This window comes from Salmo salar, chromosome ssa26 (genome assembly GCF_905237065.1).
Source record: "Salmo salar chromosome ssa26, Ssal_v3.1, whole genome shotgun sequence".
Lineage (NCBI taxonomy): Eukaryota > Metazoa > Chordata > Actinopteri > Salmoniformes > Salmonidae > Salmo > Salmo salar.
Genome location: NC_059467.1, coordinates 3524526 through 3541867, shown reverse-complemented (window position 1 = coordinate 3541867; position 17342 = coordinate 3524526). Strand labels below are relative to the sequence as shown.

The following is a 17342-nucleotide window of genomic DNA, read 5'->3' as shown; positions in this document are numbered from 1 at the left end:
TTTTTGATTGAAGATAATGTCCGATTACATCCACTCTTCTGACACTTCTGACCCCCAGGAGAATAAATCACTTTCTCCCGGGTAACCCGGTATTTCCCGCCAAAACCAGGTGTCCTTCAAAAGCATTATAAAGCATATAAATGGGCCTATGTCTGGATTTGATTAGAGCTTTGATCAAAAATTCAAGCCTGATTCTTCCTAAGCCTGATGAGCCATACATTAAATACATTATATGAGCTCTACATTAAAGACATTTAATGAGCCCAAGCCCAAACAAGACCAAATTATTGTGCTGTTATCTAATACATATATGATACAGGCTACTGCACATGACCCAAAACAGGAAAACATAAAAGCCAATAGATGTAGCTAGCTACACTTGAAGTCGGAAGTTTACATACACTTAGGTTGGAGTCGTTAAAACTCGTTTCTCAACCACTACACAAATGTCTTGTTAACAAACTATAATTTTGGCAAGTCGGTTAGGACATCTACTTTGTGCATGACACGAGTAATTTTTCCAACAATTGTTTACAGACAGATTATTTCACTTATAATTCACTGTATCACTATTCCAGTGGGTCGGAAGTTTACATATACTAAGTTGACTTTTAAACAGCTTGGAAAATTCCAGATAATGATGTCATGGCTTTAGAAGTTTCTGATAGGCTAATTGACATAATTTCTGTCAATTGGAGGTGTACCTGTGGATGTATTTCAAGGCCTACCTTCAAACTCAGTGCCTCTTTGCTTGACATCATGGGAAAATCTAAATAAATCAGCCAAGACCTCAGAAAATAAATGGTAGACCTCCACAAATCTGGTTCATCCTTGGGAGCAATTTTCAAACGGCTGAAAGTACCACGTTCATCTGAACAAACAATAGTACACAAGTATAAACACCATGGGACCACGTAGCCGTCATACCGCTCAGGAAGGAGACGTGTTCTGTCTCCTAGAGATTAACGTACTTTGGTGCGAAAAGTGCAAATCAATCCCAGAACAACAGCAAAGGACCTTGTGAAGATGCTGGAGGAAACAGGTACAAAAGTATCTATATCCACAGTAAAACGAGTCATATATCAATCAAATTTATTTATATAGCCCTTCTTACATCAGCTGATATCTCAAAGTGCTGTACAGAAACCCAGCCTAAAACCCCAAACAGCAAGCAATGCAGGTGTAGAAGCACGGTGGCTAGGAAAAACTCCCTAGAAAGGCCAAAACCTAGGAAGAAACCTGGAGAGGAACCAGGCTATGAGGGGTGGCCAGTCCTATATCGACATAACCTGAAAGGCTGCTCAGGAAGGAAGAAGAACTGCTCCAAAACCGCTATAAAAAAGCCAGACTACAGTTTGCAACTGCACATGGGGACAAAGGTCTTACTTTTTAGAGAAATGTCCTCTGGTCTAATGAAACAAAAATAGAACTGTTTGGCCATAATGACCATCATTATATTTGGAGGAAAAAGGGTGAGGCTTGCAAGCCAAAGAACACCATCCCAACCGTGAAGCACAGGGGTGGCAACATCATGTTGTTGGGGTGCTTTGCTGCAGGAGGGACTGCTGCACTTCACAAAATAGATGGCATCATGAGGTAGAAAAATGATGTGAATATATTGAAGCAACATCTCAAGACATCAGTCAGGAAGTTAAAGCTTGGTCGCAAATGGGTCTTCCAAATGGACAATGACCCCAATCATGCTTCCAAAGTTGTGGCAAAATGGCTTAAGGACAACAAAGTCAAGGTATTGGAGTGGCCATCACAAAGCCCTGACCTCAATCCTATAGAAAATGTGTGGTCCGAACTGAAAAAGTGTGTGCGAGCAAGGAGGCCTACAAACCTGACTCAGTTACACCAGCTCTGTCAGGAGGATTGTGCCAAAATTCACCCAACTTATTGTGGGAAGCTTGTGTAAGGCTACCCGAAACGTTTGACCCAAGTTAACCAATTTAAAGGCAATGCTACCAAATTTCACATTTCACACACATTTTAAAATATAATCAGGCCTATTTGTATAATTAGTAGGCTGATGCATATATCTTTCATAATATTTCCCCTAATGTTATTAGCCTACCTCCTCTTTCTCTTTCTATTGTTGCTTCATTCGTTCCTTGCTTTCAACAGTTAAATTAAATACGTTTTGTTGTTCATATCTTCATCATTTTAATGACATTCTTGAATAATATTGGACTGGAAATAGATGCAGAAGGCTTTACCATCTCTTTTATGAAGATTGAATGGTTATGTGTCTGATGAAATAGGCCTAACTGCGATAGCCTACCGGCATCGCATGTTCGCTCTTCTTTCAAACTACCTGTAAGTTCTATTGGCTGCATTATTTAACATTAGCAAGCTAGAGCTTGTGTCCCTCTTCACATAGGCTATTGGTATAAGATATGGTATAAAAATAATATCCAGAAGCTATTCTACTCTATCTTTTCCTGCATGGGACTCCAAGAGCGAAGGAGCATTTTTTAAGGAGATAGGCCAGAGGAGCACTGGTGCAATGCTTATTGTTCAAGAGACAGAGGCTACAAGTTAGAAGCTTACTATGCATAACCAACCCATCATGAATTAGCTAAATATAAAGCTAATACTGCATTTAATGTATTACCTGAAAGAGGTAGACTAGGATATCTAGGGCTATATCAATCTAGAACCGGATTATCTATACTGAACAAAAATATCAAAGCAACATGCAATAATTGTAATTGTTTTACTGTGTTGCAGTTCATATAAAGAAATCAGTCAATTAGAAATAAATTCATTAGGCCATAATCTATGGGTTTCACATGGCTGGGCAGGGGCGCATGGGTAGGCCTGGGAGGGCATAGGCCCACCCACTCGGGAGCCAGGCCCAGCTTATCAAAATAGGTTTTTCCCCATAAAAAGGCTTTATTACAGACCTAAATACTCCTCTGTTTCATCAGCTGTCCCGGTGACTGGTCTCAGACGATCCCGCAGATGAAGAAGCTGGATGTGGAGGTCCAGGCATAGCGTGGTTACATTTGGTCTGCGGTTGTAAGGCCAGTTAGATGTACTGCCAAATTCTCTGAAACAATGTTGGAGGCGGCTTATGGTAGAGTTATTAACATTTAGTTCTCTGGCAACAGCTCTGGGGGACATTCCTACAGTCAGCATGTCAATTGCACGCTCCCTCAAAACTTGAGACGTCTGTGGCATTGTGTTGTGTGACAAAACTGCACATTTCAGAGTGGCATTTTATTGTCCCCAGCACAAGGTGCACCTGTGGACTGATCATGCTGCTGAATCAGCTTCTTATGCCACACCTGTCAGGTGGCTGGATTATTTTGGGAAACAAGATATCCTCACTAACAGGGATGTAAACAAATTTGGGTTTACCATTTGAGGGAAATAAGCTTTTTGTTTGTTTGTAACATTTCTGGGATTTTTTGTTTCAGCTCATGAAACATGGTACCAACACTTTACATGTTGTGTTTATATTTTTGTTCAATATATATTTTTTGAGTTGATGGAAATAGAGAAAGACTGTGAGAGAGTGCTCATGCGTGTACTGATTTAAAGCAAGGATATTGGAGTGATAGGCTGTTTTAAAACTCTGCAGCTGCAATAAAACATTAAAGAAATCTTTACAATAAAAAAAATAAGGTAACCCCTGGAAGCCAGATGGAGATGGGTAAATTATATTGTATTACCATAGCATAGACTATGCTGCAGCAAATGCATGCTACCTGCCGCAAGAGCAAAAGTTACCATGATGAGATGCTAGATCTACATGCATTGTGAACCACGCTCCATACTGAGATGGGCTGTCTGTCCCCACCCTGAACATTGATGATTTCTCATGCAGAGGCCGTAGAGAAGCTAGATTTAGACATAGCATATCATTTAACAGGTCATATAAATAATTTATTATAATTTACCGGTTTCTCGCAGTTATTTATCCCAGAAAAAGGGAGTGGTTTTGGGCGGTAAATTCCGGTAAATCTCGGTAACCTGGTTCGTGCCATTCAACCCTAGTCTGGACCAGGCAACTATTGCTCCCTCTTGAAACTTTTGGGAGATCACAATTGTTCTGCGGTTTGAGGTTACACATCCAATATCTGCAGCCCTTGAATTGAAACTATAATTATACTCTCCTTGCCCTTGCCTTTGGCTATTGTTTATTTTCCTGTATACAAACAGATGGAGAGTTGCGATTCATGTCTGTGAAGAGACAGCGAATAGGCTACAGAATTCAGGACATGGGTAGGCTATTTAGGCTATTTGATATTGACACAATACATGTGTTTATGTTTTTATGCCCATGAAGACAAATATGACCAAACTTATTTGAACTAATCTCCAGTTCCATCTGAGATGGATTCAATAGGCCTAATCAAAATAGCCTACCTATATCAAAACGTGGAAATCCAAAAGCATGAAGGAAGAAAATACTTCCTCCTACATTTCCCATGTTGAAAGTAATGCCTAGGGAAAATGATAGCCTAGGCAACACCACCAATAAGAGCAAGCACTCAAATCGTGTATTGTGTCATGACTGCAGAGCTTGTTCATTGAAACAAATTAGCACAAATTAGTATACAGTTTGTAAGAAATACTATAAATATGGGGTGGCTGTGGGCAATTGTAACAGAGGGCAATTATAACACCTTGCATTTCTCCAATCAGAAACGAGATGATGACACAGTACATGCCCATTTAGGTTATCTCCCTGCTTGAAAAGTCACAGACAAGTATCTCACTATTTGCACGTTTAATTGACAATGTTTTTTTGGTTTTTTTAGTGAAAGTCGTTTTTTCAACTGGCGGTATTTTTCTTATACTGCCTTGAGCATTAATGTCCAATAATTCAAAATAGCATAATTTTCATCACTATATGTTGGCTATATAATTTAGTCGTCCTAAATATTAAGCACTTACACATTTCTCAAAACACTTATAGGCCTGCTTGGGTGCAGAATAAGTTGAAATAAAGAGACTAACTCCCATCTGAATATACGTCCATATTAATTAATTATATACTCAGCAACCCGTGACCTTAGAGCCAAGATCAGGAGACACTTGGGGCATGGGGAGAGGTTGTTGAATTCTTTATCGGACTTCTGTCAAAGACAGCCGTCCATTTGTCTTGCATTCATCAGGCGAATTAATTAACAAGAAATGTAAACGTTTTAATTGAATGTCAAACAGAATACACTATGCAAATGAGAGCACAACAATTTAAGTAGGCCTGCTTTCAAATCAAGGTTACATAAATATATAAATAATATTTTCTATAGTCCTATGTCTAAATAATTAGCTTTTGTCATAGAACATGATTAATTTTGGCAGTTAATTTATTGATCCGGGCCCCTACTCCAATGTGCTTTACTTTAGGAAGCATTAATCAATGAATGAAAACACCAATGCTCTCCTTGTGTAGGCTACGCTTTGCTCTAGAAACGACGTTGTAGCTTAATTAAAAATCCAAGCATAGGACAATATCAATGATTTGGTCATGCTTATAGCAAACAACAACAACAGGCCTACATAATAACCATTGAATAGGCGTATAACATGAGTTCATTATTATTATTTATAATTATTATAGTAATTATGATTATTTTTATTAATAATATTAATAATATCCATTTAATCATGCAACACCCCATTAATAATATTTTGAATGGCTGTTAAATGTATTGATAGGTTTGAGTGCTTCAGTGAGTTTGGGAGGGCTTATTAGCTCCAAACCTGATTGATGCATAAATAACTGACTTATTCCCATGTTGTAAAGTTGAGTTTGATGATTGGAGTTGAGGTAAATAGGCCTACTGGTGTGCAAAAATAAGGGGTTGAGGTTCGAATCAGTTTTTGTGTGTATAGCCTTCATGAGCTAGGCTATTCGTCCCTCAAGAAATCCCTCAATCAGTCCGTTTGGAGGGCTGTGTTATTTTTCACATTCTTTTACAGTGAAATTGCGCTTTTGTAGACAAGAGTTCATTTTCAGACGATTATGTTGGTGTTTTTCTTCGTTATCAATCTACAGAGGTCTCGAGATGACAAATGGCCTTGTCAAAATCACGCCAGTCAAAACATTTTACCACCCCTCTGGAAGGAATTGTGTAAAATGCCCTACATTTAGATAGGCTATACAGACACTGTGCAAACAGTAATAACTTTCTCAAGCTCATGTGAAACGGTGGGAAACACGGGCTGGATAACAAGTTAAAGGAACAATACCATGAGGCAGTCTACATTATCTTGAGGTGCACCTATTTATTGAATCAATCGGCAAATGTCATGAAAAAGGGAAAGGTGTATATGAATACATATGCCTAAGTAGCCCTTGCACACCTTGAACCCCAATGAAATTAAAACTTTCAAAACATGATTAACAAACGTTCGTATTCATCATTCGCATAATATGTTTGTTCCTTATTCATGTGGTTGAAAATAAATCAAAGTTGCATGACTGCATGCCTCAGATCATAAGTTAAATACGCACCCTAATAGGCTATATATGCTAATACTGTTGGTCATGGGCGTTATCTATTTGAATTTCTAATTTAACTAAAAACGGTCCCACTTTCAACTCTTTCAAGCCTAAAATCCAAGAATAGTTTTGGCAAAGAGATGCGGCAATACAATTTCGGGCCAGTGTGAACTTTTTCGTCCCCTGTGTTTTATGCTGTCGTAAAACCCACGTGCAGTTGCTCTGATCCTGCGAGTGCTCAGAGGAGAGGGGGCAAGAGCGGGAGGAGATAATATTGTACTTCAGACTTAGAGCTTGAAACATACGCCGCGTATCCGAAGTCATACTATTATGGTGTAGGAGTCTGGGAAATACTATTGGAATCACATTCGAGGACCAATCCCCTTTTTCACGCAACAGAGTAAGTCTTGTTAGGTCGATGCTCCCACTTGCCATTTCGTTGAAATGAACATTGCTCGTAAACTCTGAAAAGTAGCAGACTGTCTACCATTGCCTTAGCGCAAGGATGAGTAGCCTATGTGATGGGAGGTTCACAGACCTGAAAAGCTAATGAGGTTGACTTCCATTTACATTTCAGTGTTTGTACTGGTAAATTGCTTTTGGTCAGGTCAACTCGCTGTGTTCATTTATTTTACTTTCAAAATTGATTACACATGTTCATGCAATGTGTAAACTGTGCGTAATGTGCGATTGTTAGATACTTTGTTTATTTTACATATGTTGTATTGTGTAATAATTCACTTATTTCAAAGCAACATAATTTGAATGCTCAACTTGTCTCTTCCAAGTAGACTAAGTTAGGCCTACTGCTTACTGTCTCCTCTAGCTCCTGTTTGAGATGTTAAAACCCGGTGACCCTAGCGGATCTGCTTTCTTGAAAGTGGACCCGACGTACATGCAACACTGGCAGCAGCTCTTCCCTCAAAGCCAGTTGAAGAATGGAGGCATTACGCAGCTGCAGCCGCCGGACAGGGTAGCTGTTCCGGTGGAAAGTCTCCGTCAGCGGCCGAACCTGATCTCCTCCACATCATCATCGTCGGCTTTAACACCTTCCTCCACATCTTCATCGACTCCATCCGTTTCATCATTGGCAGGTTTATCTCAACTATCTGTGCCACAAATTGCACTTTTTGGACAAACTCTCTCTTCTGACATTGTCTCGTCAGACAACACCAACCTCCAAGCGAAAGAACTTTGTATATCCTCCAGCTTTAAGAATGACAAAGGGTCCAGATTTAAACTGACCTCCGATGAGTTAGACTACTACCTCTACGGACAGCAGAGAATGGAGATTATCCCATTGAACAATCACACCGGTGACCACAACAATCGTATGTATGAATACCACACGCATACTATTCCAGTGGAAATATTGTTTTCCCTTTATTTAAAGGGGGCATTATTTAACGAGGCTATACAGCTGTTAAAAGGTTACCGCATTTTAGGCCTATTAGAAAATGTGATTTGACTTTATGCTCACAATTGAACAAATACACTTCAATAATTTTAATCTCGCTCCTCCCCATTACTCATAATCAGACTTTATGGGCTAATATAAACTAAGCTAGGCCTAGACGAGGCTTTCTATTGCCTTTTAATCAAGGGTCCTCGAGCACACCAAACTTCTGTTTTGCCCCATTAAAGTCATGCTTCTCAGCACTGACCATCAGCAGGTGCCCCGCGCGTGTATGGGTAGTATGGGTCAATTAGGCGTATGCATGGTTCACTAACTCTGATCTTCTATATTCACACCAATTTATGTATAGACTATACCACTGATGAACAAATATAGTATTTTTCATGTGTTCAACTGCAGCATAACTTGCAAGGGCGACAAATGTAATAGCTATAGTTAAAGGGATTACACAAATAATCATATTCTGATAAATATGATAAATAAGAAATAACACTGAGCTCGTCATTGATAGGCTGATATTAGGCCTTTGGGCTAATTTCTTTTTAATCAATGTAAGCTTTTATCAATTTGTTTTCTTATTAGTGCCCAATAAAACAATCATTTTCTCTTTTCATTTTGTTCAAATTAACAACATCACATTATTTATATTTATTATTCAATTGATTTTGACATCAGAAATTCAGTCTGCGTTCTTCATCAGTCTTTTACTTTATTTTTTGCTTGAAGAATTTTTGCTTTTACATTATCGGCTGGAAATAGACGTCGAGGACAACCCTCTCTATATTAAAGCGAAGTTTGAAATGGTGGTGTTTATTTAAGGTGATAAAACGGCCCATCAGCAGTAATCTCCATCGATATGTGCCACAAGGAGATGAGGGATGGGGGGACAAGCCACAATTAATTGCTGTATAGTTTTGTAGAAGAGAGTGGACTGAGTGTGGATCAGAGATCGATCTTTTCCATCGGCCGCTATTCATCATCCGAACATGGTATATGGAAGTCTCCCGGGGACAGCGAGACTGCTTTATCTACATTCGGTATTCTCTCCCCCATATTTCAAACCAATGCAATGTCGGTCATTTATAAAATAGCTGAAGTGTGTATTACACAAGGAAACATACAATTCTATTTACTTCATAATTTGTGTAATTACACCGACAGCCAGATAGGTTTTAATGTGTAGGCCCTACTTGAGTTTAGGCTATGTGTAACCTGTTAATAGGCTAAACTGTTTTTCTAGCTCAGAAGCCCTAACATAGGACTTTTGGGGGTACTTGACACTTGAAGACGATTATATTAATCAGTCAAAAAGGTGTTGGTTTGTCCTTAGGCCATTTCTCCAAATATTTCGGCAGTGTTGAAATTAAACTTTTTTACTGCATGACCAATGAAGCATGTTGCTGGTGGTGTTCAGGTATTTGAATGACTGTAACATATAGGCAAGTAGCCTACATTTTTTTACTTTATTATTTAAATGAAATTCATTACGCATTGCATGGGGAACAATCTGGAAGTAGCCTACGATTCCAGTTGACTCCATTCATGTTTGTAAAACAGCCCCAATTTATCGCCAAAATTAACGTATCAACAACATGACAACATCGGTGGGATATGTATGGTCTTGACTTGAGTTGCACACCTCTTTCAGTTCCAAAATGAATCCCCCCAGTATCATGACTCATGCCGCTATGACAGCAAGGAGCAAGGCCACAACATAGTCGCACACTATTCTTAAATTGATTTAGATATAGCTTTTTTATTCATTTAGTGACAGTTGGTGCAATGTTTTTCAATCCCTCTGTAAACCCAATTAGGCATATATTGAACATAATTATGTTTGGTTATGCTTAAACATTATTGTGGCCTCTTAAATGAGCAATATAATCAAATTATAATTTTCAAACAAAGCAGAAGATTTGCATGAAAATGTTTTCAAAACATGCCACAAAATTCTTATGTTGAATGATTGCTTAAAAATGTGTGTACTTCCTCCCTTCCTCCTGACCAATGACTGTTCTACCTATATATATAGATATAGATATAGAATATATATATATATATATATATATATATATATATATATATATATATATATATATATATATATATATATATATATATATATATATATCAAAATGCAAATAAGTTATACTTATTACACATATATTTTTTCCCTGGTCAAAGTGTTAGTACATGTGATAGTAACCCATGTGTACCATGTGAGATGAGTTGCTGGTAAACCCCCTCTACCTGCTGTGCCCTGCAGGGTGTGACATGTGTGCAGATAACCGTAACGGAGAGTGCCCCATGCATGGGCCCCTGCACTCGCTGCGGCGCTTGGTGGGGACAAGCAGTGCAGCGCCGGCCGTGCCGCCCCCAGATGTCCCTGACTGGCTGCGGGACCTGCCCCGTGAGGTGTGCCTCTGCACCAGCACTGTGCCCGGCCTTGGCTACGGCATCTGTGCCGCCCAGCGTATCCCACAGGGCACCTGGATCGGCCCCTTTGCGGGAGTCCCCCTCCTCCTGGATAAGTTGCAGTCAGGAGGGGTGCGGAACACAAGGCACTTATGGGAGGTAAGTTCATGGTTCATGATGATGAAATTAAAATTGTGTAACATCACTCCAGTTACTGTAACAGTACAGATGAGCAGGATTGGGTTGTGAAGTTTTGGACACATCCACTTGGTTTTGTCTTTAAAGTGTGGCCCCATGATATGGGTACTAGAAATGACCCTGAAGTGTTTCAGTATAGGAATAATGTCATGATGTAAGTGCTGCATACACTGATTGAAAGTGATTCAATGTGTATACAGTTCAAGGGAAAATTCAATGTCCTGTATACTGTAAGTATGAATACCTGCATTAGCATTTGGCGGTATGCTAATGATTTGAATCGGTTTTGTGTGGCAAGTGAAATTGATAGATAACTCCCATGAGGTAGTGGTGATAAAGGTCACTGTTTCCTCAGCTGACCAATGATCATTCTCACCCGTTAACCACATCAACGGATATTTGAAGCTGAGAATTCAGAGTACGGGAGCAGGCCACGATACAGTGTACCTGCCAAAAGAGGTGCCTTTTAAACTAACTGACGCAAATTCGTTTTTTTCCCCTTAACATCCAACATACAAAAATTACAAAGAAATGAAGTGTGATGTTTTTGAATGGCATTTGGTTCGAATGGTGTTCTATCAGTTTGTCGCTTAAATCAATAGTTGATTTATCACTGCCAATTTTTACCGCATTAAAGGGTATATATATTTACATTTACATTTTTTACATTTACATTTTAGTCATTTAGCAGACGCTCTTATCCAGAGCGACTTACAAATTGGTGCATTCACCTTATAATATCCAGTGGAACAACCACTTTACAATAGTGCATCTAAATCTTTTAAGGGGGGGGTTAGAAGGATTACTTTATCCTATCCCAGGTATTCCTTGAAGAGGTGGGGTTTCAGGTGTCTCCGGAAGGTGGTGATTGACTCCGCTGTCCTGGCGTCGTGAGGGAGCTTGTTCCACCATTGGGGTGCCAGAGCAGCGAACAGTTTTGACTGGGCTGAGCGGGAACTGTGCTTCCTCAGAGGTAGGGAGGCGAGCAGGCCAGAGGTGGATGAACGGAGTGCCCTTGTTTGGGTGTAGGGCCTGATCAGAGCCTATATATATACACTACCGTTCAAAAGTTTGGAGTCACTTAGAAATGTCCTTGTTTTTTAAAGAAAAGCACATTTCTTGTCCATTAAAATAACATCAAATTGATTAGAAATATAGTGTAGCCATTGTTAATGTTGTAAATCACTATTGTAGCTGGAAACGGCAGATTTCTGATGGAATATCTACATAAGCATACAGAGGCCCATTATCAGCATCCATCACTCCTGTGTTCCAATGGCACGTTGTGTTAGCTAATCCAAGTTAAACATTTTAAAAGGCTCATTGATCATTAGAAAACCCTTTTGCAAATATGTTAGCACAGCTGAAAACTGTTGTTCTGATTAAAGAAGCAATAAAACTGGCCTTCTTTGGACTAGTTGAGTATCTGGAGCATCAGCATTTGTGGGTTCGATTACAGGCTCAAAATGGCCAGAAACAAAGAACTTTCTTCTCAAACCCGTCAGTCTATTCTTGTTCTGAGAAATTAAAGCTATTCCATGTGAGAAATTGCCAAGAAACTGAAGATCTCGTACAACGCTGAGTGTGTACTGTTCCCTTCACAGAACAGCGCAAACTGGCTCTAACCAGAATAGAAAGAGGAGTGGGAGGCCACAGTGCACAACTGAGCAAGAGGACAAGTACATTAGAGTGTCCAGTTTGAGAAACAGACCCCTCACAAGTCCTCAACTGGCAGCTTCATTAAATAATACCCGCAAAACACCAGTCTCAACGTAAACAGTGAAGAGGCTACTCCGGGATGCTGGCCTTCTAGGCAGAGTTGCAAAGAAAAAGCAATATCTCAGACTTGCCAATAAAAATAAAAGATTAAGGTCGGCAAAATAACACAGACACTGGACAGAGGAACTCTGCCTAGAAGGCCAGCATCCCGGAGTCGCCTCTTCACTGTTGACATTGAGACTGGTGTTTTGCGGGTACTATTTAATGAAGCTGCCAGTTGAGGACTTGTGAGGCGTCTGTTTCTCAAACTGGACACTCTAATGTACTTGTCCACTTGCTCAGTTTTACACCGTGGCCTCCCACTCCTCTTTCTATTCTGGTTAGAGCCAGTTTGCGCTGTTCTGTGAAGGGAGTAGTACACAGCGTTGTACGAGCTCTTCAGTTTCTTGGCAATTTCTCGCATGGAATAGCCTTCATTTCTCAGAACAAGAATAGATTGACAAGTTTCAGAAGAAAGGTTTTTGTTTCTGGCCATTTTGAGCCTGTAATCGAACCCACAAATGCTGATGCTCCAGATACTCAACTAGTCTAATGAAGACGGGGTGGCAGGGTAGCCTGGTGGTAAGAGCATTGGGCTAGTAACCGAAAGGTTGCAAGTTCAAATCCCTGAGCTGACAAGGTACAAATCTGTCGTTCTGCCCCTGAACAAGGCAGTTAACCCACTGTTCCTAGGCCGTCATTGAAAATAAGAATTTGTTCTTAAATGACTTGCCTAGTTAAATAAAAAAAAGACCAGTTTTATTGCTTCTTTAATCAGAACAACAGTTTTCAGCTGTGCTAACATAATTGCAAAATGGTTTTATAATGATCAATTAGCCTTTTAAAGTTATAAACTTGGATTATTTAACACAACATGCCATTGGAACACAGGAGTGATGGTTGCTGATAATGGGCATCTGTACGCCTATGTAAATATTCCATTAAAAATCTGCCGTTTCCAGCTACGATAGTCATTTACAACATTAACAAATTCTTCACTGTATTTCTGATCAATTTGATGTTATTTTAATGGACCAAAATGTGCTTTTCTTTCAAAAACAAGGACATTTCTAAGTGACCCCAAACTTTTGAATGGTCGTGTATATAGTGTATATCTGTGCAGAAATATGATCTCAAGAAACAGTCTTCGGAGTTCACATATGATGTGGGGGTGTATAATTAAAGAACATTGTGGTATTTGGCCGTCATGGCTCTTCACCCACAAACTGGCTGTTGTAAAGGCCCCTGAGGCAGGATAGAACACTATTACTGCTTATATATGTATTGTGTGACAGAGCTTTAAACACTGGCTCTGCCAGAGAGGACTGTAAAAATTCCAATAGATTAAACAGATCTGAGGTGGGTGGAGGGAGGGAAAACTCAGAAAGAGAATCCAATATTCCAATCCACCCTCGGCTGTAGGGCCTCTGTCTTCACAAAACGCAGTAAGTGTTAAACTCTCCAATCATTATTGATAAAAAGAAAAACAGGCACCAATATACTCTCCTCAATACCTGCTCTGTGTTGTCTACTCTACACTTTTCAAGTGTCCAGTTAAGCCACTTGATGCCAATGTCCAATAAGCATATTCTTCTCTGCAATAAATGGGATAGCATGGATTTTAGAACTATTCTCTGGAAGTCTGCCGCAATTACTTTGGGGAAGATGGGATTCATCTTTTTTTCTAGACCCAGACTTAGCCTATTCATAAACTCAAAAGCATTGTCGATGGAGAATCTCCAATAAACATGTTTTTAGGTCTGGGAATAGAAAAGCAGCCCTATAAATTCTGGAGGGTGATGTCATCATGAGTTGGAATATGGCATGATTAAAGTCACTTATGAACTAATTATTATGTTGTATCATCTATAGGTTCTCAATATGTTCAGCCCAGATTGAAATGCAGCATTTGGCCTGTTCAATTAATAGGGCCATACTGTTTTAACATAGGCTTAACTTTGCAGTCGGTTTTTGTTTATATTTTAATGGATGTCATGTAAAAAAATAGCTATATATGATTGAGAGGTATGCATAATAAAAACAACGTTGTTGCCACTGTTCATTTGTTTGGTTCTGTGGAAAATGTAGGCCTACCTTGGCCATAGATTTTGTGGTTGACACATAGTGATTGTGGTTGTGCACCATTCCTATTAGACACTCAGGAATTGAGTGACCTAATTTTACGGAACTGTAAGTTCCACACAGACTGCCGGCATTTGACTTTCCCACGGTGTTCCCACTGGACGTGTAGCATGGTCTTGTGTTAAGACTGCCCACTCTGACGCTGGAATGTCCAGGGTTCAAGAAGGTCCCATGTGCTTGCCATAGAACATAAAGAAATGGCATCTTATAACGGGATAAGAATGAAGTGATATAACTTATGCAACAACAACTACAGTATAGCCATACACAAGCTATCTCCTCGAATGGAGAAAAGAATGTGAAGAATGTTGTGTATTGAGATTAAAATGAATCACTGTAGACGTGATTTAATGTGGCAAACATATTATAACAAAACGGTCACATGTGTTGGCAATGTAGAGGACACGAGATCAAGTACCAGTAAGGACTTGTGAGTGAGGAAGCTATACTGCTAAGTAACACAGTGGTGTTTGTTACAGTGGTGCCATGACCACAGTTGCGCTCACCTCAATGGCTGGGGTCACTGTGGTGTGAGTTTAGAGGGGTGAGTGTAACAGAGTTAAGTTTGTGCCTTAAACTCACTCTACTGCTTGAAAGGTTGCCAATGGAGCTGCCAGATGGGTGCCTTTTCAGTGGTGCAACTAGTTACTACATTGTCAAGCAGGGTGTTCTTGTGTGTTGGCTAGGCTAGAGGACACAAGATCAAGTACCAGTAAGGACTTGTGAGCAAGGAAGCTGTTAGTTGCCTATCTCCATGAGACTCAGATTTAGTAGACTTATATGACATCATTCCTTGAAACTGCACCAGTGGGTGTTCTTGGGGAATAATATGCTGCTTAGGCCACAGGCCAGGATAATTATTTGTATTTTGCATGAGCCAGTGTGGAGGTGACATGTTTAACGTTGGTTCACTGACTCAGAAAGCTACATAATTTGTAATTTAAGTTATTTTATGGTCCATTTCCCCTCTGATTCCTGGCCTCCGTTGTGTGAGAAAGCATATCTACACTCTTAGAAAAAATGTGTTCCAAAAGGGTTCTTTGGCATTACCCACAGGTGGAACCCTTTTGGGTTTCATGTAGAACCCTCTGTCTATTATCTAAACATTGGCTGATTGAATGGATAATTATTATGCCCTGATTTATTTTATAGTTGTAAAATGTGAGTGCTGAAACAGTTTCAAGTGAGCATTTTTATGTTTTTAGTCTGTATGTCAAACAGCAGACAATTTTTCTTGGTTGGGTTTTTAAAGGTCCAGTGTAGCTGTTTTTCTCTCAATATCATATCATTTCGAGGTAACAATTAAGTACCTTACTGTGATTGTTGTCAATTAAAATTGTCAAAAAGAAACAAGAATAGCTTCTAAGCAAAGAGCAGTTTCTCAAGCAAGAATTTAGCTAGTACTGTATAGGAGGGGTCTGAGTAGGGAGGGGAAAACTGAAAACTAGCTGTTATTGGGTGAGAGGTTTGGAACTCTCTTTCTTATTGGTCTATTAACTAATTTAATTTTGGTGATGTCACCAGGCAGGCCAAAACTCAATCCCACCAAAACAGTCTGAAATTTCATGCAGTCTTTTCAAACAGTTCTGACACTAAATGGACATTGTCATAATTTTCACAATTTCATAGTATTATTCCAACCTCATAGTGTGGAAATATATATAAAACACAGGAAATGTCATGTTTTTGACTGCACTGGGACTTTAATGATTTATTAAGATTAAGATTAAAATCACTTTATTGGTCAATTGCACACAAGAGCCAACTGAAATGTATGGTTTCCTAATACAACATTTAAAAACTGTTTCACCATAAAGTTGGTCAAATTCAAACATTTGCATACTTATTTGTCACATCATACCATACTATAGCAGGTAGCTGACTTGATGTCTCTGTTTTGCTTCACTTTTACAGTGTATGTATCAGTGGAGACTGGTGGGAGATGTAGGAGGACGGGATCATTGTAATGGCTGGAATGGAATTAATGGAACAGAGTTCTACCTGTATTTGATACTGTTCCATCGATTCCATTCCAGCCTTTACAATGAGCCCATCCTCCTATAGCTCCTCCCACCAGCCTCCTCTGGTATGTATATGAGCTATACAGTGCCTTCGGAAAGTATTCAGACCCCTTGACTTTTTCCACATTTTGTTACGTTACAGCCTTGATTCAATTGTTTTTTTTTTACCTCATCAATCTACACACAATACCCCATAATAACAAAGCAAAAACTGTTTTTTAGAAATGTATGCTAATTTATTACAAATAAAAAACGAAATTATTACATTTACATAAGTATTCAGACCCTTTACTCAGTACTTTGTTGAAGCACCATTGGCAGCGATTACAGCATTGAGTCTTCTTTTTTAAAATTGTATTCATTTTTTTATTTATTGAATATTCAAAACATACAATATACTTGCAGTGAAGCCGCTCAACAACTACATCATACCAGTCATCCAACAGATTCCCATTCAAAGCGACACAGAGAAGCATTCAGGGTCAATGCCCTGCTCAAGGGCACAAATCGACACACAATACCCCATAATGACAAAGTAAAAAAAGGTTTTCCATTTTTTTTTGCACATTTCTTAAAAAATAAAAAACAGAAATACCTTATTTACATAAGTATTCAGACAATTTGCTATGAGACACGAAATTGAGCTCAGGTGCATCCTGTTTCCATTGATCATCCTTGAGATGTTTCTACAACTTGATTGGAGTCCACCTGTGGTAAATTCAATTGATTGGATTTGGAAAGACACACACCTGTCTATATAAGGTCTTCCTTTCCTGTTGCGGTCCTCATGTGAGCCAGTTTCATCTTAGTGCTTGATGGTTTTTGCGACTGCACTTGCATGTAGGAGAAAAAACCAAGTCATGAGGTGGAAGAAATTGTCCGTAGAGCTCCGAGACAGGATTGTGTTGAGGCACAGATCTGGGGAAGG

General features: G+C 39.3%; 1 protein-coding gene across 3 annotated transcripts in view; it reads left to right on the top strand.

Annotated features, from left to right (window-relative positions):
* Window positions 1-6589: 6589 nt before the first annotated feature.
* The window catches only part of prdm6 (PR domain containing 6), a 57704-nt gene continuing 46951 nt past the window's right edge, over window positions 6590-17342 (top strand). For 2 of the 3 annotated variants that reach the window (XM_014174907.2, XM_045708724.1), the window contains exons 1-3: window positions 6898-7017; window positions 7290-7794; window positions 10147-10454. In XM_014174907.2, coding sequence (XP_014030382.1) covers window positions 7302-7794; window positions 10147-10454 — 801 coding nt within the window. In that variant the 5' untranslated portion in view covers window positions 6898-7017; window positions 7290-7301. Of the gene's footprint in view, window positions 6864-6897; window positions 7018-7289; window positions 7795-10146; window positions 10455-17342 lie in introns of those variants that run through there. The other variant, XM_014174906.2, reaches the window with a different exon arrangement.